This window comes from Semicossyphus pulcher, unplaced genomic scaffold (assembly GCF_022749685.1).
Source record: "Semicossyphus pulcher isolate SPU_LCO1_2020_fin unplaced genomic scaffold, fSemPul1.0.p SCAF_19, whole genome shotgun sequence".
In the NCBI taxonomy this organism is placed as follows: domain Eukaryota; kingdom Metazoa; phylum Chordata; class Actinopteri; order Labriformes; family Labridae; genus Semicossyphus; species Semicossyphus pulcher.
This window is the reverse complement of record NW_027211692.1, coordinates 15,485,614-15,508,774: the sequence shown is the minus strand read 5'-3', so window position 1 is coordinate 15,508,774 and position 23,161 is coordinate 15,485,614. Positions and strand designations below refer to the sequence as shown.

The following is a 23,161-nucleotide window of genomic DNA, read 5'->3' as shown; positions in this document are numbered from 1 at the left end:
TTTGTAAGCAGTTCCAAAGAGCTGAGCTTCCCTGAACCCATGGACACAGGAAAGCCAGCAGACAAGGCAGCAAACAAGAGGTATGCAGTCATCTATGTAAGGTATCCGTTTTCATATAGATCATATAGAAGAGCTCTAATGCTTACCTCCTCTCTTTTACAGTATGCTTGGTAAAAAGAAGATGTCTGAAAGTCCCGTTTTACCGGGGAAAGTAGTGGGAAAGGACAAACAATCTACAGCAGGGGGAGCTGGGACTCTTCCTGTGGCTTCTCCACCCGACCAGGACGGCAACAGCAGGGACACCGGCTTGGATAGCAAACCCAAGAAGGGCATCATCTTTGAAATCCGCAGCGATGACGGCTTCCACATACGCTGTGAGAGTATTGAGGGTGAGAGAAATCAACCTTGTAGATACCACATTTGTTATATTTCTATCCCTATATGTCTTTGGAAAAGGTCTTATATTGTATTAATATTTAGGGTATTTTGACACAAATCTTTAGCGCAAATTCACCAGATTTCCTGACTTCATCAGCGTAATAACAGCATATGAAACAATGCACATAAAAAGTTGCATGCAAATTTCCATTTATAAATTATTTAATGCATTTATGTAAAGGTGAACAGATTATAACAAGTGCTGTTGATGTTTGAGCATTAAGCACTGCGCTGTCCCTTCCTAACTGGCTGTTTTTTTACAGAGGCCTGGAAGTCCCTGACTGATAAGGTTCAGGAAGCTCGCTCCAATGCTCGACTTAAAGAGCTCTCCTTTGAAGGTGAGGCATCACTCTGACAACACCAAAACAATATAACAAGAATGTATCCTACTCTTTGTTAATACAAATTATTAATACAAATGATTAACTCTGGATGTGTTTCTTTGCTCCTCCCAGGTGTGAATGGTCTGAGGATGCTGGGAGTCGTCCATGAGGCAGTGGTCTTCCTACTAGAGCAGTTGTACGGCTCCAGACACTGTCAGAGCTACCGTTTCCGCTTCCACAAACCAGAGGAAACTGATGAACCTCCTATCAACCCCCACGGATCGGCTCGGGCAGAGATCAACCACAGGTTTGGAAGAGACATACACAGACTAATTTGCAGGGTCTGTTATCCTAGCCTATGCAAGGATATTTTGTGCCTGTTTGGATAATGTTGAATTGGACGAAAACCTTCTTACAGACTTAGTGAGCTTTAATCCTTTTTGGAAAATGTTTAAAATACACTTGACCCTGTGTGTTTGTGTTTCTGACGGCTGTCTATTCCATCTGATTGCCCTCCAGGAGGTCTGTTTTTGACATGTTCAATTTCTTGGCCTCGAAACACCGGCAGCCTCCTGAGTACAGGCCACAAGAAGAGGATGATGATGAAGGGCAGCTCAGGACTGCCAGGTTAGTTACATCACACATCAGCACAATATTTTCTCACAGTAAATATGATCATTATACACTTTTCCCTTTGGATAAATAAAGGATAGGCACATCTCATCATTATTAAAAGAACATTTCTTTTTCATGCTGGTGTTGCAGGCGTACCTCCATGGAGCTGCCACTGACCGTGAGATTCAAACAACTCAAGTCCACTTCTAAGGAAACAGTTGGAGTCTACAGGTGAGAACAGTCGTGCTCAATCTTATATACATCATTTGGGATGATTAGAATTTGCAAATGGCTGGGCTGCTGGTTTGGCTCGGTTGGTGCAGTGGGCGCCCAGTAGATGGATGGAGGCTACAGTCCTCGATGCACTGGTCGCAGGTTCAGCTCCCAGTCTGTCAATCGTTTGGTACATGTTGTCCCCCACTCTCTGCTCCTCATGTGTCCAGTCTCTCTTCAGCTGTCCTATAAATAAAGGCAAAAAAGCCCCAAAAATAATCTTTAAAAAAATAATAATTTTCACATGGCTTAGATTATGTACTTTAGTCACTGGATTCCCCTGCTCACTGAGACTTTACAGGTACCTTGATCTTTTTTATCGTTGAGTTTATTCGACTGCTGTGCTTGTCCGTAATCGATTTAAATTACATTTTCAGCTCAACGCCTTAAACAAAAAAAAGTTTTGATTTAACTTGAAGGTATAAAAAAGGTTGGTGCTCAAAACAAACACAGACCTAAATCACATTACCGTGCATTACCTCTCTGCAGGTCTCCCATTCATGGCCGAGGTCTGTTCTGCAAGAAAACCATTGATGCCGGGGAGATGGTCATCGAATACTCTGGAAATGTCATCCGCTCTGTTCTCACTGACAAACGGGAGAAATACTATGATGGAAAGGTGAGGTCTTTGGACTTTTCTTTGGCATTGTTCATACTGCCAGCCCAAATGCTTTTCCTAGGCCTAGCAGAGAGGTATAGCTGTCAACACGGAGCATCTTGTGCGGTGCAGTTTGTTTATAAAGACCTATTTTGAGAAACAGTCTGATGTGTCTGCAGTCCTAGCTAAGCCGGAGAGTGTAAAATGCATAACATACCATCTGTGTGTGTTCTTTCCTCAAAGGGGATTGGTTGTTACATGTTTCGCATCGATGACTACGAGGTGGTGGATGCCACGGTGCACGGCAACGCTGCCCGCTTCATCAACCACTCCTGTGAGCCCAACTGCTACTCTCGGGTCATCACCGTGGACGGCCAGAAGCACATCGTCATCTTTGCCTCCCGCCGCATCTACTGCAGAGAGGAGCTCACCTACGACTACAAGTTCCCTATCGAGGACGCCAGCAACAAGCTGCCCTGCAACTGCGGTGCAAAGAAGTGTCGCAAGTTCCTCAACTGACACCTGTATGTTTATTCAAAGAGGACTGCAAGTCTGTTGAGCAGCAGCGATTTTCGCACAGCTGCCAACAGGGCCCGAGCTCTGTCCGTGTCTCTGCTGCTGGTGTTGGCAGAACACAGCAGACACAGCGGCCGTGGGTCCTACTGTACATACAGGACAGACCATTTTTGGAGGAGGGGCCATTTGTAGAAAATTCCAACATATTGTGCCTCCTTTTGTCTCATTTACATTTGGCATGGGAAGTTCCACCTTCAGAGGTGTGTTACGAAACGGTTTGAGCCTTCACAACATTGCAATATGAACTTTAATTTACATTCAGGCCATAAAGTTCCTCCTTCATCATTTTTTACATTGGCCCATCCTCCTTAACTTTCTACAATATGTTTTGGTCCACTATTGCTGAGATGTGAACAAAAACAAATCAAAGAACTTGGTTCCGTTTTACACCAAAGTGCAATTTGTTGAAGGGATTGGAAAGAGTAATTTTACAAGAAGAAAAATTAGAACCTTGTTAGAATTTTTTTTATCTCAGTGTCAGCTGTTCTTGATGCACATCTCTTTGTCTGAATGTGCCCTGATGCCTTCAGAGCCATTGTGATTTGGTGGAACCTCCCCCTAACTGGGCTGTAAATAGAAGCTGCTTGTGTATAGCAGCCTGATAAGAGCTGTGCAGGTGGAAACACTAGGGGGCGCAGTGGCCACAGAGACAAGAGGGGGTAGAAATGAAGAGTCGTTTTAAAAAAGGTTGTTTGTGGCCGTTCTTGTAAAAGGTTGATATCTAAGGTCGATACCAGCCGTTGCACCTAAATTGACTTTTAGTCTGACAGCTTGGTAGCTATGTAGACGTGTTGTTGATGGGATTCAGCCTCTGGCCTGAGAGAGCGAGGCAGCTAGAGACTCTGGTGGACTGACAGCCAAGGGACTAGAGAACCCTACTGATGTGCTTTAGTAGACATATTTGTAATTGATTTTTGGAGCTGTGATCCTGTAACAGCCGTGGATCTGACAGACACACACAGTGTTTGAGCATGCTGTTGTCATTATCAAACTTGTCTTTGGTAATTGTTATAAGCTTGGACTTTTTAGTCACGTTCCAAATGACAGCATCAAAGAGAACCAAACGTCTCGCCCTTGAATTGAATATTCACAAAGCTTGTTTTTCTCTTGGCCTGTTGTGATAACCATTACTATGGAAAATGTTTTTTTTATTTGTATTAAGTCTTTTAAAGTCTGTTATCTGTCTTTTTATTATGGACAGGGAAATATCATGCTTGCTTTTAAAAAACAAATGTAAATAATGTATATTTTTCTACAAAAAGACTTAAAAAGCACTCACTAGTGAATAGCACTTAATGATGGTATTTATATTTTTAAAAAATCGTATTTATTTTATTGCCATTTTTGTAGGAAATAGAGGTTTACAAACACTAATGCTCGGTCTCTATGTTTTGTATTCCGCTGCCTTTTTAAAGTTGTTTTTTTTTTTGTTGTAGTTTCTTTTTGTTTCTTTTTTAATTTGTAGCCTGAATGTTTTCTTTGATTCCAAAGACTGACACTGGTCTGTGGCTTGGTCCCCTTTTACTTCAGTCCACCAGTAGCTCTTTTATCTATCCCAGGCCATTTGGTCAGAGCTGACAGGTTTCTTTTCATTGTTCCAGTTCTAGCTGGCAGTATGGCAGTCATGTGAACTATTATTATGCACTTGAGAGAGTTAAGATTGTTGATCCATAGCAGATATCTCCTCTCTCCAGCCTTATTGTCTCCACACCACATCAAGCCAAGAATCGAGTCTGCTTACAGGCTGCCTCCGGGCGGCCGCATCAAAACGAATCGGTTATTCTCGTCACTAATCGATCGACAGCCGATTGGCAAAACCAAACAAGAGTCCCATCACTTCTTAGCCGTTTGTCCCTCTGAAAACCTGGTTTATCATTAAGAGGTGCCTTTATTTTAATGCTACGAACAGCATCCATCATACGTGCATCATTGTGGTGAAACTCCTCAGTTTCTCGCCAACATTTGGAATTCACTTTTTATTCTTTCACTCAGTCTCCTCGTGGTTTGCCTTAGTTATAAACGAATCTTCTCTATAACAAGCCTTCACGTCCTGGACCGACTGTTTAGACTGACTGGTTCCACTATGTGACTAAATTAATTTGCTTTTGTCCCATTTGAATTAATTTATTGTCGTCTGCCGTTCATGCTGACTTTGTTATCACCTAAAGGCCGTTAGAAGTCACTCCTACACTGAAACCACACATGGTTTGCACTTAAGCGTCGACACAGGCACTGAGTAGACATTAGAAAACTCAGCTCTTTCTCCAGACAGATAATGCAACTCCAACGCTGAATCCACAAGCACACATAGTCACGGAGGATACTTAGAGTTTGTGCATGAGGCCCTCGTAAAAACACTGAGTTTGGTCAACTTGGATTGGTCATGATGACTCGTGAAGAGGCTCTAGCAAAGTGCACTTGACTCTTTCTTTGTCTGCAACAAAGTGAAGGCAGGGACCACTCCAGCAGTCCGTTCCTTCCTGAAGGTGCAGCGTGAACAAACCTCGGCTGTGCTTTTCCATTTCGGGCCCCAGACCAGGTCTCGAGGGCTCCTCTTGTTAACTGACAGACAGGCCGTGTGGTTTCACAGCTGCACCTACGATGGGCTCGCTGGGTTCTGCTGCTAAGGTCAACAATGAATGTATATTCCTCCTCCGCATCGTCAGACGTGTGATGATGACGACACTTTGTCAGCCACATTTTGTTTTCAGTTCTTGTGTCAACTTCTGGTATGACCTCAAACTGGGCAGCAGCAGCAGTTTCAGCACTGGGAATAATGATGATAATAATAATAATACAGAACAGTGAACAGCGGTGGCATTTCTGTCTGTAGGACATCTGGTTCGTTCTGGGTTAGCTCAATACTTCACGGTAGCATTGGTGAGAACACTTACTGATGCAAAGGGCTCTGTCTACGACTCTCACTTCTCTAGATCCACCTCTAACGAGGGTCAGAGGGTTCAGTGATCAATAACTCTTTAATTTCTCTGATATATAATAAGGGAATGGTCTCTGTTGTTTCTTTGGACTTCATTTTACCACGCCACACCAGTGGCCCTTCTCCGTCATTCTCTGTAATTATAGTATAAATACATAACAATATTATACGGAAACATGCATAGCAATTTCTTGTACTTTAGTATCTATACAATATATGGAATGGACAGACAAACTTAGTTACAGTAGCAAAACAGCAGATTTATAATGGTTAATAGCAATGTTTCAATGTACTCTATAATGGTTTTGTGTTACAGTACTATCAGATGAAACTAACGTGCATCATTCTTTTGTATATTAATAGCCAGTTCCAATTTTGCCGTGCCTGTGAGCGCTCCTTCATCAGCAGGGAGCGCTGCAGTTTTTCTTTTTCATTTCTTTCTGGAAGGAACGGTTCTTATGTGATGAGAAATGTAACTGTATTAATGTGGTTGTGAACTTTCTTGGGGTCAGCCATTATGTTTTCTGTTCCCCCCCCACCCCCCTCTGGTTGTTGTAATGAATGTTTTTCTGTTTTTTTCTTTGTACGTTTTAACAGGGACTTTTTCGACGGCTTACTTGATGTGCTATAAATGAAGAGTTTGGTTTGTGGAGACTGAACAGAAAGATCCCACCTCTCATGTCTCCCAGATCACCTCTGTCTCTCCTCCGAAGCTTTTGTTGTACTTATCATGTACTGTTTTTATAGAAAGTCATAATGCTGAGATAATGCTGATGTTGAAAACATTTAATTTATTTATTTTGTGCAACATCCACCCTGAATTGTTCTTTTACAAGTCAAGGTTTGGGAGAGGTCGGACGAGTACGTCACATGTATTTGTAATTTTCTAATTGTTTCTTGTGTATAGAAGTTATCGGCCTCGGATGGGATGTCGTGTCACAGAGGGAGCGGGTGGAAGGAAGTACAAAAAAAGAGGGATCATGGATTATGAACAGGCTTGTGTCTTATGCCTTGAATATACCTTTGTCTTATCAATATTCCTCCTGCTCTCTGTAATAACGGTATCCGTGAGTTCAACAGTCATATTTTCTCCCGTTTTAACAGTGTTCTTTCAATACACAATAACAAAATGAAGGAAAACCACCACAGTGAAAAATGAACCACAAACTACTTGGTTGAATGTATAATTAGGAAACAAAGCTGTACATATGTGTAAAAAGAAAAGTTTCTAATCATGTTTATTTTCTATGCACTTTTTTATTTAAGTGATAGTTTAAATAATAAACATGTCTCCTTTACTCTTTTTTGCCTCTGGCCTCTTTTACTGTTTGATTAGGCAGCTGCTGAATAAGTAAACCATCTTGTAGTCCAAGAAACATACTAGAAGTTAAGAAGGCATAATAGCTTTTCTTGATGTTTCAGTTGGCTCACTCTAGATTAAACAGCAGCTGCAGAGCAGCTACTTAAAGCTCCTGTGAGAAACTTTTGGTTTGTCTTGATTTTGGCGCCCCCTGTGGACAAAGCTGTTACTCTTATCTTTGCTGATTTTGTCCTGTACATGCTTAAGTGGTGGTTTTTAACAAAATATCTCAGCATATGTATCACCCACGTCTGACACCTACCCCCCCCCCGCCAGCGGTTTCAGGCATTAAAAATAACTATATAGAAATAATCTATCTTGTCGCTGATGGTCTGGTTTGCTTTTGTAGGTCATATAGAGTAATCAGAATTAATTTCAGTCTGTTTCATAATTGGCAAAAAAAAACCCTCACAGGAGCTTTAATAAGTTTCACAAGATTTGTACCAGTGACATTTTACTGTAAATTCCATTGTGAATTCTGATTTTAGGGACACAATATTGTAATAAGTTTGAAAACGACACGCCCCTGAACAATTTTTCCACTTCACCACCACCTCACAGTAGAAGTTAATTCAAATTGTTAGTTTGCCAAGTGGTCTAAATTAACCGTAATCCTCCTCTCAGCAGTTTATGGATACTTACAGGAAATGAGCGCTGTAGACCCAGAATGTGCTGATTCGGGTGACGCTAATTAAAAACATGCTGCTCGTCTCGCTTCAGTTATAGCTCACTGTGCCTCTGCAGGAGTCTGCAGAAACCCGTCCTCAGAACAACCCGATGACTGAAATTCAAAGGAAAGTCAGCTCACGGTCCTTCCCATCACATTCCCATAAAACTGTGTTTTAGCATTTAAACACTAAGCAGAGCCATGTGTTCAGTCAGAGCAGTTTCACTCTTTGTTCTCTGTGACCGTACATGTCACAGCAGGAATGTTTCATTTATAACAGTGTGTGACTATTTTCACAATAAATAATGTAATAACACTTGCCTGAATATGTGAGAAAACTCATAAATCTTGTTTATTTTTAATGAGATGATTTATTCTGTAGTGAAAGCAAACTGTTTTCCAACCCAGTGGTTTGTAAATTGTGAGACAACTGCAGCCCTCAAGGAAAATATTAGTCGCCTGACTTACAGTAAGCTTAAGTTTTAACTTTTAAAGGTTTTAGTTCTATAGTTTAGCAGGCAGAGACTCATGGAGCCATCAGGTAAATATTCAGGGGCACACACAGGGACAAGTGTGGCAACACTGTGACAGTCTCTAAGCCATCCACAGGTAAGCAAACAGGGAAACTCACACAGCAGCATCGTAGCAGGGGAAAACCAAGCAGCCAGGGGAAGAGGCAGACAGGAACCAGTAACGCTGAGGCAGAACTCGTGGTCAGGGACAGAAGACTGAGGTGATTTCCAGGATTACGACAAGGCTGGCAGGTCAGAAGCGAACAGGGTCGGCAACGGGGAATCAGTCCGAATGAGTGCTGTAAAGTCTTGGAAGGCGAAGACCTATCCGGCAATGAGTGAGTGAGCAGGAGAGGCTTAAGTACCGGCTTGATTACTGGTGGAATGCAGCTGCGTGCACAGGTGAGCAGAGTTGGCTAATGAGGTGGGAATGGACAAGAGGCAGAGAGGAGCAGAGGAGGGGTGAGTGGAAATCTGACAAATTGTTATCATTTCACCGTATCAACTATCATCAGACAACAGCATATAGCCTATTAGCATTCAACTACCTCCTAGCCAATACAACTGTTATCTAGGAAGTTATGCTTTCCCCTTGTATTGTGTAGGCTAACTAATTAAACCCAAGGTTACCTAGTCAATATAACAGTTAGCTAGGAAGTTAGGTGTTTCCTATTGTATTGTGTAACTCATTAAACATTTAGGTAAGCTCGTAATATAAGCTTATCTAGCTATCATGACCATTAGCTGGAAGGTACACCTTTTATTTTGTATCTTGTAACTCACTAAACGTAAGTTTAGCTAGCTATTATAACTATCAGGTAGGGAGTTCGGCCTTTCATTTTTGTATCAACTACCTCATTAAACGGGAAGGTTAGCTAGCTTATAGAAGGTTAGCTAGCTAACATAACTGTAGCTAGGAAGTCAAACTAAACTAAACAACTAAACTAAACCGTAGCTAGGAAGTCGCACCCTCTTGTGTTGTGTACCTAATTAAACAGTAAGATTAGCTAGCTAATAGAAGGTTAGCTAGCTAACAAAACCGAAGCTAGGAAGTTAAACTTTTTTTTTTTTAATCGTCTACCTCATTAAATGGCTAGATTAGCTAGAAGGTGGCTCTGAAGGCGATTTATATACTTTCTTTCTAGATGGACGTAGCCAACATTACTTTCAACTACTGGTTTGTGGACTATCGTTTAAAAGCATAAAAATTCGGCATGTTCTTGTTGCCATTTCTTTTTATGGGGAGCCAGATACGTCTGTATTTGGACCAGGGGATGGATATCCAAGATGTCAAGTTTAGTGATGCTAATTAGCGGAGGTGACACCTTGCCAATACACTGGTCCATCATAGTGAATATACCTTTACTTATCATCACTCATAACTTTAATTCTTGATATTTTTTACATGGGAGTGTTATACTATGATTCTCCCCATTTACAGTTTTCATAAACAGGGAAACTAGCCAGAGAGACCAAAGTAATTCTTGTAGCAGGCTGTAAACAACTGTGCATGATAGTCCTCGCATCATGAAAAGTCAAAAGCCTACAGCTAAATTATATTGCTGACCCCTGAATTATTCTAAACAAAGTTCTCCTTCAAGACGTCCCTTTGCTTATTTTCTGTTTTCTCTTCGCCCACGCAGATTAGAATGTTGGGGCCATGCTCTCACACTCGTCCACCATCTCCAGTTTTTGGCACAGTTCTGGTCTGTGTGCAGGATACCAGCGAAAAACATGTTTGCATTGGCCTGAATTCAAAGTAGCTGTGTGGCTTCTTTGCCAAAAAACATATTAAGACCTCTCATTTTATCAACTTAACACTGCAACTGAAGGATTATAGGGAAAAGAGGATTACTGCTCGAGTGGAAGGCTGATAGTAGGAGGAAGATGCTATCTGGGGGAGCAAATTGCCTGAGCTTGGAGGCAGATGATGAAAATCACAGTGAGGAAAAGAATGCGTGAAGGTGAGTTTGGCTTTCTTTTCTGACTTTTTAAGCAACAATATATTCATTTAGTAAAGAGGGGAGGACAGCTCATTTCAGCTGCAGTTCTTTGTGGTGACATTTGGCTCTCTCCTGACCACAGCCCTCTGAACTCTCTCTGGCTGTTTATTGGAGATTTTCCCAAACACTGTTATGCAATCTCCCAAACATTCCTCCATTTATCATTCACCAGTTAACTTCTCCTGTCCACCCGAACACCTCCTTCCATATTGATTTTGTGGCAGTTTTGTTTCATAGTCGGACATTTCTCTGTTATTTGTTCTGGATAAACATCAAATACTTTCCTTTGTACCCTCCCTGTTCTCTCTCCTCCACCCTTCAGTCCTCCTCTCCCACCCACCCCAGTTTCTAATTGGATTTCATTACCATTTCCTCTCAGTCGTTCCCAGACGGACTCTCTTGCTAAGACGAACAGCATCACTGGATTCTCTTTGAAACTTACCGACATAAACAGCAGCGGCTCTCAAAGACTTGACACATCATCATCAGGTAAGATATTTTTTGGAACTGTGAACGAAGGCTGCTTGTCAGTGTTCTGATTTAGGGATGCATGGCATGGAGCAGGGCTGAGTTATGCACAACAGATTTTGTGTTATTAACAGAATACTGGAGACTTTAGACCACCAAAATGTCTTTGTTGGTCTTGTCATCTATGTAGAAAATGTTAATCTTAGAGGAAAATAGAAACAATAGCAGTCAGATGAAGGAAGTAAAAAGTGCAATTATTATCTCTGAAATGTAGTGGTGTAAAAGTATAAATAGCAGAAGATAGAAGGGCTGTTGTTGAGTAATAGCATTCAGTTACAGAATTTTCCACCACCAGGTCAGGGCGTAATTTGGCGTTAAACACATGGCCACATTTGCCTTTAACAGCCTGATACTGAGTTACAGTAGATGTCGTTATTATTTGTGCACTCCAGCTGGTCTAAGGGCAAAATGCCAAACGTTTTGTAACCGTCTGCGGTGGCTTGTTGATTTCTGTCTCACAGAGAAATAAGATCTTTAAACCTCAATCATCCAGGTGCTGCACAGTCCAGACATTAAAGCCAAATTACTGGAGTAATTTAAATTTCAACTCACACTCAGTGACTGGCTCCAGTTGTCTCTGGAGTTCATTCACCTCACGAGATATATTACAGTAATCTACAAAAAGGAAATAAAGGAATGTCCTGACTGTCTGACCAAAGAGCAGATTATGAAACGGCATTAAAAGAGGAAAAACTGACACAAGCCATAAGAATGTGCAGCTGTATATAGTAAACACTGCACTCTACATGTTAGTCTCAACAGTGAATTACATGGCTATTGAAAACATTCATGTTTGTGATCCTCAGGGAGCTACTGAGGAGTGGTGGCAGACAACTGTTCAGACTTTCAGTGTTCCTCCTCTCGTCTGCTCTCCTCTTCTGCCAGGAACGCTGACATGCATTTCTGTCTCCCTCCTTATTTTCCTCACTGTTTTGCTCTTTCTCTTTCTTCTAGTCCCCCACCCCCCGTCCCTCTCTTCTTTGTGGATATAAACTCTCACTTATAATTAGGAGAATTAATAGGTGACAGACTTAACTTTCCTTTTCTCGTCACAGTTACAACACAAACTGTAGGTTCTCACTAACAAACAATAAACTGGGAGTCACCTTGAAGCTGCTATTGTTAAACAGCTGTGAGTCCTCCTGCTTAGCTCATCAGTGCAGTTTACTGCCCTCTGATGCCGAGGCAGTGGAGACAAACTGGTGAAGAGAAAACATTAAGAAAGGGAGCTGGAATACAAACATACTTACCCATGCAGAAATGTACCATTCTATATCGTCGTACTGTCTGAGCAGGATCAGCAGAGGATCAAGGGTCACACACAAACAGGAAACAGAAGAAGAGACAGAAGTGAGGATGGTGTTGTGTAACATTAGCTGTGATTATGAGTAGTTTCTGAGCAGGCAGTCTGGTATTCAACATGTCATCAAACTTTTATTAAAGACACCTGTTTAGAAACCAAGAGTGCCATGTTTTGCTTTGAGGATATGATTCATCATCAGGTCAGGAATCTGTATTATTTCCTGCCTCCTGATTTGAATAAGCAAAGATTTTGTAATGGCAAGGTGTCACTGAAACACATTTCTGATCGTCGCATTCAGTGAAACTAAACCAATGATTCACGTCAAACAGTTTAATGTGACAGAACTAAAGGATCAAACTTGCTTATGTTTTTTTTTCTGTTTGTGCCCTTGGTTGTCACAGCAACCAAACTGATTTGTGGTCATTTTTTTTCTCCATCACTTCCCATCACGTGCCTTCCCTGAAACAGAGCATGTTGTTTTTGGATTCATGACTCTCAACTCATTATTTGAGGAAGCTGAATCATCAGTTTGAACCAAAAACTACCCCAGTGTTCATAAACACAAGCTCCTTGTGGCCGCCTTTACAGTCAAATCTGAGTTAAAATCTTCGTCTTCGTATTTTTCTAAATCTATTAGACTGTATAAACTCATATCTACCTTAGTATGGAAGTACACTTTAAAAATGTCATCTGTTCTTAATTTCCGCTTATTTCCTTACAGTTTTGGCAGGACCGACTGAGGAATGAATAATGTCAACTCAGTAATGTAGTACAGTTTTTTCAGTTTAACTTTGTCTTAAACCAAGTGAGGAGTGATTCTACAATTTATATTTTTCCTAAGCATGTCTCTGTTTTTGGGAATAAACGGTAATTGCAGGAGCACACTTCCCAGATATCCAGACAGTGATGCATGTTTGACCTCCACAGTTGGCTCCCTTTGTCACGGTTGTAACTCTTGATTTTCCTCGCTGACGGTTGCTTTTTCTTTTTAGACTGTTTGCCTTCATCTGAGAGTCGAATTTGTTTCTTTTTCTTTGGATTTTCACAAGTTGTATCTGTAGTCATTGATCTTGTCTTTGTTTGTTCAGCCATAGCAGATTACTGTTTACTCGCAGCCCTTGCAGAGACCGGAAAAGCAGCCGCTTAGCTCTGCCTCCCCTGTTGGCAGACCAACCACTGCTGGGTGATGGAAAACGAGTCACTAACTGGGCGCCGCTTGTGATTTTTTCCGTGAAAGTAACACCAGACACCCAGTCCGTAATACTGCAAATGCAAAGCCTTTCATTAGTGGGCTATTGGCTCAATCACCATTGTGTTACCTCATTCGGCGATAGATAGTGACTTAACAGACGTTTATTTAAATGAAAATCTTTTAGCTTATTTCTTTAAATATGTTTAAAGTAGAGAGTAACATATTTGGTTTTACATATTATGATACATTATAATTATTAATAATAATAATTTACATATATATGCTAAATTATGTTTTTTTAATCAACCAATTTTTACGGGTAGTTTTGGGGCTAAACGTTAGTGTGCTTGACTCATTACTCCGACGTTTCTAATGGTCATAATCCCGCAGATTTTTACCTTGCATAGAATATTTGTTGGCCCTTTCAGCCAATAACAGTCTTGAATTTTAATAGGACTCCTTTAGAGGACAAATAGTCCCTACATTTCTGTTAGCTACATATAAACTGAGACTTTTCTAACATTGTGCTGCAGCATGTTGCACACAAATACACTGTCGGTCCTTTTGTGAAACACTCATCACTGTGTTTGCTTACACTGTATTTTCAAAATTGATATGTGCTCTCCCGTCTTCTGTTATATGATAGTGTTTGATTTGAAATTATGTTTATAGTGGCGATTGTGGTGCACTTTTGTTTAACCACATCACTATTATTCCATTGTTTCTAGTCCAGTTTAAACCTTGGTATTACTCCCACACAGATTTGCATGTAAACAGTCATTTTTTCCACACACACTTTTCTCTATCTTTGCAAGTTTAAACATTTTTTATGTGTTTTCTCTTCATCTCTCAGCCGTTACACTGCCATGACCTCACTCAGGCTGGTGCCATTGTTGCACTCCCTCCTCGTCCTCCAAGTCCATCTTTCCAGCCAGGTGGAAGACAACAAGATCCCTCCCAGTCTGTGCACGGGTCAGCCTGGTATCCCTGGATCTCCTGGAGGTCATGGAAGTCCTGGTCAGCCTGGGAGAGACGGGAGGGACGGGAGAGATGCTGCTCCGGGGGAGAAGGGAGAGAAGGGGGACAGAGGGGAATCAGGTACTCGGATTATTTCATTTGTGTGTGTGTGAGTAACTGTCTGCACATGGATTCTAATGTCTGTCCTCCTTTTCCTTTCCAGGTGAGACAGGAGTGCGAGGCCTGACAGGGGACAATGGAGACCCAGGACTAAAAGGGGAGAGGGGGCCAGCAGGAGAGTGTGCTGTAGCCCCTAAATCTGCCTTCAGTGCCAAACTATCCGAGGGCCGCACTTTACCCCTCACTGTCGCCGACGTGGTCTGCTTTGACAAGATCACTCTAAACGATCAGGCCGACTACAACCCAGAGACGGGACGCTTTACCTGCAAAGTCCCCGGAGTTTACTACTTTGCCGTCCACGCCACCGTCTACCGAGCGAGCCTGCAGTTTGACCTGATGAAGAACGGACATGCCGTGGCGTCTCATTTCCAGTTCTACGGTAACTGGCCCAAACCAGCGTCTCTGTCGGGCGGCTCCCTGCTTCACCTCGTCCCTGGTGACCAGGTGTGGGTCCACATGGCCCTGTCGGAGTACAATGGGTTTTACTCCAGCACTAAGACAGACAGCACCTTCACCGGCTTCCTGGTTTACTCAGACTGGAAAAACTCTGCTGTGTTTGCATGACATTCGCTTATGAACAAAACCGAGTCACTCTCAACTTTGGGGAATGAACCACCACCTTTTTTATTTGCCTTTTTTATGACTAAGAAGTTCTGGATAGAGACAAGTGAATGAGATGTGACAGTGTACATCTGTATTTGGGTAATAAGTAGAAACCACACCACACAATGTTACTTTGAATGGCACATGCTGTACTGTTGAGGTGTAAGGCTCACACATGGGCAGTAATGTTTCTTCATTTGCAGCCTTTAAACCGCAGTGACACCTTATTCTTCAAACATGTGTTTTGACAACAGCCTCCAGCCAACCCGAGGCCACGACTTCAAACAGCTTTTATGCTTTTGTTGCACTTTGTTTCCCGTCAATTTCTGCACAGCGAACACGATAAAATAATAAATAAATTTAGTTTTACAAACACACATGACTGACTTATTTTTTAAGCCATTAGTCAAGTCTACACTTTGATCTCCTAACATCACATGTGTGTGACTTTATCAGTGTTTGGTTATAAAGACATTTATTGTACCTGTTTGCAGCGGTGGAAGAAGTATTGAGATCCTTTACAAAAGAAACAATTACAAATAATAGAAATATTTTTATTTTTTATTTTTTTTAGCCTTTATGTAAACAGGTAATCTCCTTGAGACACAGGGTCTCATTCTCAAGAGAGACCTGCTTGGATACTACAGTACAGTACACTACATGTAAAGGTCCTACATGTAAAGTATCTAACTGTACTTAAAGTATCTAAAAAAAAAGTGGTCATTCTGCTAAAAAAGGCCCTTGATGAATATATTATTATATATGTATATATATATATATACATCACATTAGTAATTCATAAATACTAATGCATCAATGTCTAACTTACATTTTACCTTAGTAGCTGGTCAAGTTGGAGCTAGAATTAACATCTTTATATACAGATTTACTCTTATTTTGTCCTGCTTTTCATTAATCTACATAATTGTACATTGAGCTGATTTCCTTTGAGTTAATTTCAGTTGCCTGGAGATCTCGACTTGTTTATTTCATTATCTCGAGATAACAAAGCTTGTTTTCTCATGACAACGGGATAATTTCCTGGTGATCTAGAAAAGAAAACCGGCTGGTCACTGTGATTTGACAGACCAGGACATGCCATGCTGCCATTGCCCACACTAATGAGGTAAGTTAAGCCTGTTTCTATGTTTGTTTTGTGCTTTGGCAACTCTGCGGATACGAGTTATGATCATCTGGTGTAACGGTGGTGCAGCATTGTTATCTCAGAGTAGATAAAATGTTTGGATGCATGTCTGCTTGTAACCTGAAACATTACAAGGGGCCCCAACAAGATTAGACCAAAAACATCTGGTCTAATCTTTATGTTTTTTTAATCTAGAATACTTATCCGAAAAGTAAAAAGCAGCTGTAGCAAATTGAAAGTTAATGTTGTGTTGTAAACTGCAATATTTCCCTCTAAAGAGCAGTAGAGTTCATGTCTCAAGTAGGTTATAAATAAAATACTCAAGTAAAGCAAAAGAACGGCCAAAGGACAGTAAATGTACCCAATTACTTTCCATCACTGCCTGATAAATCACATCACATAAATATGAATAAAATTCAACACCCAGCTCTGGTTTTCATCCCCAAAGGCAGAGCACCACCAAAGTAAATAATAAAATGAAATAGCTGGAAAATATTCATGTTCCACTGGATTTATTCTGTTTACCTCTGGCCTAATGATTTCACCAAACGCTGTCAGTGCCCTGACAGACTATGCAGCGACATTTCACTGGGAGCTCTTTAATGCCAGTCACCTCCCTCTTCCCGTCTCTAAGCTTAAAACAATAACAACATGTATTATTCTCCCGAGTCTCTCTTATTGTCTCTTGACATTTCCCTGAGTCATTGCTGTTTATTTAGGCGAGTAAACACAGACAAGACCAGAATCCGAGGATGCCTTTCTGCGCCTGTCAGATGCACTACCTCACACATGAGGAAATCTTATTTTCCCTTCACTCCCTGAGACTGCCCACACATAATTAAGCTTTAAATAACTCCTCGTAACTTTTCCCTTTAGGGCAGAATGAGAGAAGCAGGGAGTTGATCAATGTGCCCCTGGCATCAATAACTTATTTCCATTAGTTCACGGCCTGTAAGTCGCTCTCTAGCTGCCTGGAGCTGATGGCCGAGGAGACGGTGACATCACCCAGACATACAGAGCTCTGATTGGTGGACGGGTGTCTGTTTGGGTAAAATGAGGACAAAAGTTACATCTGGATTAACTGTCAAAGCAGATATGTAGTTTAGATAGTTAGATGATATGATGGGCAAGAGTGTGTATGGACACAGTTCAGGAGGCACTGCAATGGCAAGGATTAAAGAAAATACAGAGTTCAAAATGACCTAAAACTCTTTGTTCTTTACCAATTAACCTAGCTTACATTATAACTTTGTCTTACTGATTGTTACCATGACGATAACCAATCCTGCTCCTTATGCCTGAACCCACCCAACAAGGCATCAGATACTGCTCAGTCAGAGTCATAGTAGCCCAGATAAAGGCCTCACTACAGGGATTTATGATTTCACCTCCAGTTAACAAATAGTCCCGCTGGATGCCATTTGTTAGATCATAGCCCTGATAAATTTGTAATTTCACTCTTTTATAGAAACTAAACAACCCAGATATCATGTGTAATTGGTGGGCTTTATGTTGTCTTTAAGATTGTAGGCACTTTTGACCATTTGAACGAGGATGGCTGGTTAAGTAGTACTAGGTCCTCTCATGTAGCAAGAAAATGTTATAGTATATCCCAAAATGCCAGACAATGTCTTAAAGCCTTAAAGAAATTGTGTAACAAACAGTGCACCTGAACAACGGGTGCTATGGCCGTGCCTTCATCACAAATGGTTCAGCTGTCGGTGGTACCTATTACTCCAGCAGGGGGCAGTGTTGTATCACTGTTTACCCACTAAAACGCTGTCTCTCCTTGAGCAGGAGCGTCGGAGAGGGTCGAGTATCACTTTGGTAGTCAAGGCAGTATTGATTGCAAAACAAATTAACAGTCCTTAGCTCCTTAAGACGTGTCAACAGTGACTCCACAGGAATATAAAGCACATTAGATTTTTTTCTTTTCATCTTTTGCAGCAGCTATTTTTTATTATGTTAGAATGGACTTCAAAATGTGTTCATCCTATCCTTCCTCAATGCAAGAACACATTTACAGCCGAGAGAAAGACGTGAGGAGATTTCTTTCAAAACCAAATATCATCTGAAACATGTCACCGGCTCTTTAACACAGATTTACTAACACACTACTGAAGACATTTTGGCATTTTTATAATTACTGATTAATAAAGGTCTTAACCGTCACAATATTGAAACTTATTTGGACAAAGTCAATAATGTTTAAGTAAAATCAAATGCTAAACCAAAGGACTTATGAATTGTAGAATAAAGCCTTTTTTGTGAAGCACCTCAGACATTTTAAAGACAGATCAATACGTAGGCCTCACTGATCCACCTCGTGCTCTTCTGTTCATTAAAAAAACATGACAGCTGATACATCACTCAGACACTTCAAATCTGTCGATCCTAAATGGAGTTTTGGACTGTCTGCAGATCAGCTTGTAATATGAAAAAGCAGTTTAGCTCTCTACTGATAACTGCTACGACTATAACTTATACTTAATGTTGAGGACTATTTTATACGTGCTGATTAATTGGTCCCTTTATAGCTCTTCCCATAGACTAGTTTTACATATTCCTAAGGTTCTACTAAAAATGTATTAATCCCAAATAAACTTTACTAAAATTGGGCCCTTTCCGAGTTTCTTTCTGTACAAGAATTTTACATGAAATTATTTTTTGAATGAATATGGGATGAAACATGTTGAACTGTGGACTGCTGTTGCAGCATCATGAGGAAGAAATTCACTGTAATACATCAAACTCAAACTCTGTAACCCTTATGAGGCAGAATATTGAAAAGTACAGGTCGATAGTCAGGGTGTGCTCATATTGAAATGGTTACAGTCAGGATGCAACAGATGACCTTTCTATGCACTGCAAAGTATAATTAAGCACCTCTTTCTATAAGCAGCTATCAAAAGGCTTCGCTTGTCATTACGTTTTCATTGTCTTTAAGTGAAAAATGTATTCATTTCCCAGAGTGTATTTTGCCCCTAGCTCATAAAAAGATCCAGATACAGGTTTATTTACACTTCCGCAATCTTAAACCCCTTAATGTAAGCACTTGATCTCCATTTAATTAATTATGTGGCCTCTTAAAACCAAGGTATACTTAAAGTTTGTTCCATTAAAGGGATGCATATATATGCTAATTATGTGTGTTACATTTATATTCATTAAGGTCCCATGTATTGCTGTTTTTAATTTGACATTAAAAGTTCTTAGTCTGTTGACGAGGGTAAAAAATACATTAAATAAGTGTTATAAGACAATAAGGGACCCATGGGGTTGAATAGTAACATGGAACTGTATTTAATTCAATAACATTAATGGGGCGACGCCTGCGAGCTAGTTCAGGCAGACAACTCGAGCTGCACTGATTTAACAATTGATATGCATCACTTCCACAGTCACCTGACAACACTCCCTCCCAATTGGCGGTCTATTTAAGCTGCGAGATTTCTGGTCTCTCCCGCTGCCCTGCACCAGTACTGCGCTCTTACTTTCGGCCCCTCCACCAGTTGTCTGACTGAACTTCTATTTGAATGTTTTTTTCAGTATTCTTTTTGTTTCTGTGTTGAACAGTGGAAGGTTTCATTCTGAAGGTGAAAGTTCAAGTCCCATGAGGGGACTCCTAATGAGCCCTCTGACCTGATGGCTATCATCCAGCTTCCTCTTCAGGAGTCCCCCTCTTTAATCCCTGCGGGCTCATTCATCACACATTGCATTTACTCAAGGTTATCAGGATTATCTGGATTAATTAGAACAAACCTCTTCATCACAGTGGAGTCAGGTCTGGGTGGAGGCCAGGGCTAATGAGCTGCCTCTCTCCTCTTCTTCGTCTTCATCTCATTCCTGTCAAACTGCTGACATTTTAATTGATGGACAGTGTTTCTCTTTCTTTTTTTATTCCCCAGATTTTTCGTCTTTGTTGTATCTGTCTTTGCATCATGGGAGGATCATACCATGTCCTGTAACGCTGCCCACTATCAGGAACACAAACATTACCCTCCCATGGCTCAACTATGCAGGGAAATTCTCTTATTGTTCAGGAGCCCGCATAGGGAGGTCAAAGGTCAGGGTCAACTCCAGATCAGTACTGTATGTAGCTTTTCAAGAGGTTTTCCCACTCATTGAGACACTAAGATTAAAGCACTACATTTATAGATGATGGAGAAACACAAGTCAGAGAGAGAGAGGCGCAGACAGCAATCATAAACAGAAAAAGTAGAGGCTGAGTGAAGCCGAGGAGAGTGCGCCAGAGTCTGACATTTTCCCACACTGCTCCCCGGCCAGGACCACGGGGGTCAGAAGGAAGAGGTCGAATCCCCCGAGTATAAAGCTCTCCTTGGTTTACTCCTCCCTGCTCTTCCCCTGACATTAGAGTTCCTCTCCTCTGTTAACACCAGCCTCATTTACAACTAACATGTAAACAGTGCTGAGGCAGGGCTCACGGGTCAGGGGACAAAACAGATTGTTTTTTGTCATCAAATAGAAACCTGTGAACGCCTCTCAGTTATAAAGATAAGATGTCCTGTCTCCTGCTGAGTCACAGGTACAATATCATGTTTTTAAATCCAACCATTACTTACATTAAAATAAATTATACATTAATGTCATTGAGTGCATTCTTATATTGAAACACATATACAGTGATGAGTTATTTTTAGCTGGACATTGGGAACAGGAATGAAGCTGAAAACCACAAGGCTCTGGTGAATTGGTCCCATATGACCATTAGGGGCCCACTCCTCTGACCCTGCAGCCTTTCTGCAGCCCCCAAATAATCCCTCTATATTTACAGATGTTAGACGTGAACGCTGAGCTGTCTCCCGACTCAACTGTTGCATTATCTCTAATTTAAGACCCCAAAAAAGGATTCTGTGATCTCATGCTTCAAACCCCCGGGGACGCACTTCCTACTGTATTCCAGTTGTAAAAATCTGCATCACTCTCTACATATACAGTATGAGCCCCGGGGGGGGAAGTGCAGGCTCTGTGAACGTCACGAACAGATGTTGAAATCATTAAAACCAAATTTGGTAAAAGATACAGAGATTTTAGTTCAACTATGTTGGAGGAATTTATGATGGAAAACTGGTTCTGTAGTCTGCAGTACATCTGTACTGACTGACTGTATCTGTCATAGAAGGAAAAGCACAGGTGTAACTTCAAACAATACCGACCCCTCTGTTCTGTTCAAGTGTCCCAGTGAGACATGGGAGAGTGACACTGAGCGCACATGCACTATACCTGGACCTTAAGACTGAAGCAGCTAAATGGAAAACCTGTTATGGGCTTATTTCACAGCGGACATTTTTACATCCAACAGGAGGGAAAGCACAGGTGTTAATAATAACTTTAACAATGGTTCTGTTCTATTCAGGTGTCTGAGAAAGAAAAGACAGGCAGTCAGCATGCACACAACCAGGACCATGAAATTGAAGCAGCTAAATGGAATACAGCCATCATTAACGCGACTATAAACACCTGCGCTTTTCCTCCTGTTGGATGTAAAAATGCCAGCTGTGAAAAATACTTATTCCTCCACTAACATGAACACTGAAAAAGGCTTTTTGAGATGCCTCTCCCCTTTGGCTGCTCTATTTTTTCTAAAGTGTACCTGAAGGCACCACAATCACACAACCATACTTGACAGTTATTCTGTAAAGTATTACATTAAAGCAAAACTACAAGGATTTTACCGGATTTTTACATTCTTATATGTTGCTTTTTCACTGCTATCCTGATGTAAATCTATAAAGTACAATAATTATTTATTATGTAGCCAATGCACAAAAGCCTTCCTGCTGTTTATATCTGTTCGGACTCACTTATTTGTGTCATTTATAGATTAAAAGGTTGATTGATTTATCCAAAATGATTAGTGGATTAATTGCTAGCTGCAGGTTTATTGCATTAACTTTAGTATTTAATACATGTTGCAACTATTAAGGTGTTGAAAACAAGCGCACCTCTACAGTGACGTCAGATCACGGACACATCAGTTTTCAATGAACTGATTAACCAGGGGGTGGGTTATATTCACAAACCCTACAAATGTTTGTTGAAAACGTTTTTTCAGTGTCAAAACAATTAAACAAAAGAAAAGAGTACTACTGATTCGGTCTTCATTAAAACTCAATGATGTGTTGGTAGCATTAATGAGGATCTTGTGCTGCACAAAAGATCACAACAACAGTTTCAGTCATTGTTTTATTATGAACATAAGACTTGCCAGTTACACGGCAGCCACAGCATTTTATAAAAATTACATTCATCAAATCACATGTCTTCAAATCACATTGTCCCTCACTCTGTCATCAAACTGCAATCTATAGTTAGTCACTTTAGAGTTCTGGTCCCTGGGAATCATCAACAACCGTATCAAAATCTCATTCAGTCCACTTTCACTGCACAAACCTGTGTGATGTAGAATGGAAATGTATTTTATATAGCTCCACTCATAAAAACAAAGAAAATGTCTTCAAATCAAACCTTTGTTTCAAATTTTCAAACAGCAAATGAGAGCATCTGACAGATGTGAGCTCACACCACTCTCTATCAATGATGAAATAAGAAGTGGTCTCAAAACAGTGCCCTGTAACACTGCAGCTTCAACAGCATCAAAAAGAAACAAAAGCAAATGTGATTGTAAATCCTGATTAGTTTATGGTCCTTTTATACAACAGAAATCTGTTTTATGACGATGACAAAGGAAAGAGAAAACCTTTTATGGATCATGTGTTGGGAGGTGACTGTAATATGCCACAGATGGAAAAAGCTCTATTAATAGAACATATTAAAGGGATAAAGCTGTTTTATCACACCTGCCTGGAAATGTAGAAATCCCTTTTCTTACACACAGCAAACCTTTTTAACCCTTCACACGGGAGACGTGGTCATCTTTAACAGATCTATATTTAAGTCTTTTGTGGCATTGCTTTTAAAATACACACA

At 40.8% G+C, this 23,161-nt stretch overlaps 2 protein-coding genes across 3 annotated transcripts in view; both read left to right on the top strand.

Moving 5' to 3' along the window:
• The window catches only part of kmt2a (lysine (K)-specific methyltransferase 2A), a 39,105-nt gene extending 32,046 nt beyond the window's left edge, over positions 1–7,059 (top strand). Inside the window, exons 27-34 of the mRNA XM_069669138.1 lie at positions 12–80; positions 163–389; positions 702–776; positions 894–1,068; positions 1,281–1,388; positions 1,527–1,607; positions 2,139–2,268; positions 2,491–7,059. Coding sequence (XP_069525239.1) covers positions 12–80; positions 163–389; positions 702–776; positions 894–1,068; positions 1,281–1,388; positions 1,527–1,607; positions 2,139–2,268; positions 2,491–2,766 — 1,141 coding nt within the window. The 3' untranslated portion in view covers positions 2,767–7,059. The remainder of the gene's footprint in view (positions 1–11; positions 81–162; positions 390–701; positions 777–893; positions 1,069–1,280; positions 1,389–1,526; positions 1,608–2,138; positions 2,269–2,490) is intronic.
• A 1,504-nt stretch (positions 7,060–8,563) lies between these two features.
• On the top strand, positions 8,564–15,431 carry c1qtnf5 (C1q and TNF related 5). 2 transcript variants are annotated; one of them, XM_069668614.1, is made up of 5 exons: positions 8,564–8,762; positions 9,944–10,264; positions 10,626–10,792; positions 14,180–14,424; positions 14,507–15,431. In XM_069668614.1, the coding sequence occupies exons 4-5, from the start codon at positions 14,193–14,195 to the stop codon at positions 15,025–15,027; spliced, it is 753 nt and encodes a 250-aa protein (XP_069524715.1). In that variant the 5' UTR covers positions 8,564–8,762; positions 9,944–10,264; positions 10,626–10,792; positions 14,180–14,192; the 3' UTR covers positions 15,028–15,431. The 2 variants fall into 2 exon arrangements, with proteins under 2 accessions (XP_069524715.1, XP_069524716.1); XM_069668615.1 differs by lacking the exon at positions 8,564–8,762 and having other exon boundaries at positions 9,855–10,264; positions 10,683–10,792.
• Positions 15,432–23,161: the final 7,730 nt, after the last annotated feature.

Excerpts from the sequence above, each read along its gene's own strand:
- c1qtnf5 (XM_069668614.1), top strand. The coding sequence starts at position 14,193 with ATGACCTCACTCAGGCTGGTGCCATTGTTGCACTCCCTCCTCGTCCTC. Across the intron at positions 14,425-14,506 it reads GGGGGACAGAGGGGAATCAG|GTGAGACAGGAGTGCGAGGC; the intron begins GTACTCGGATTA and ends TTTCCTTTCCAG.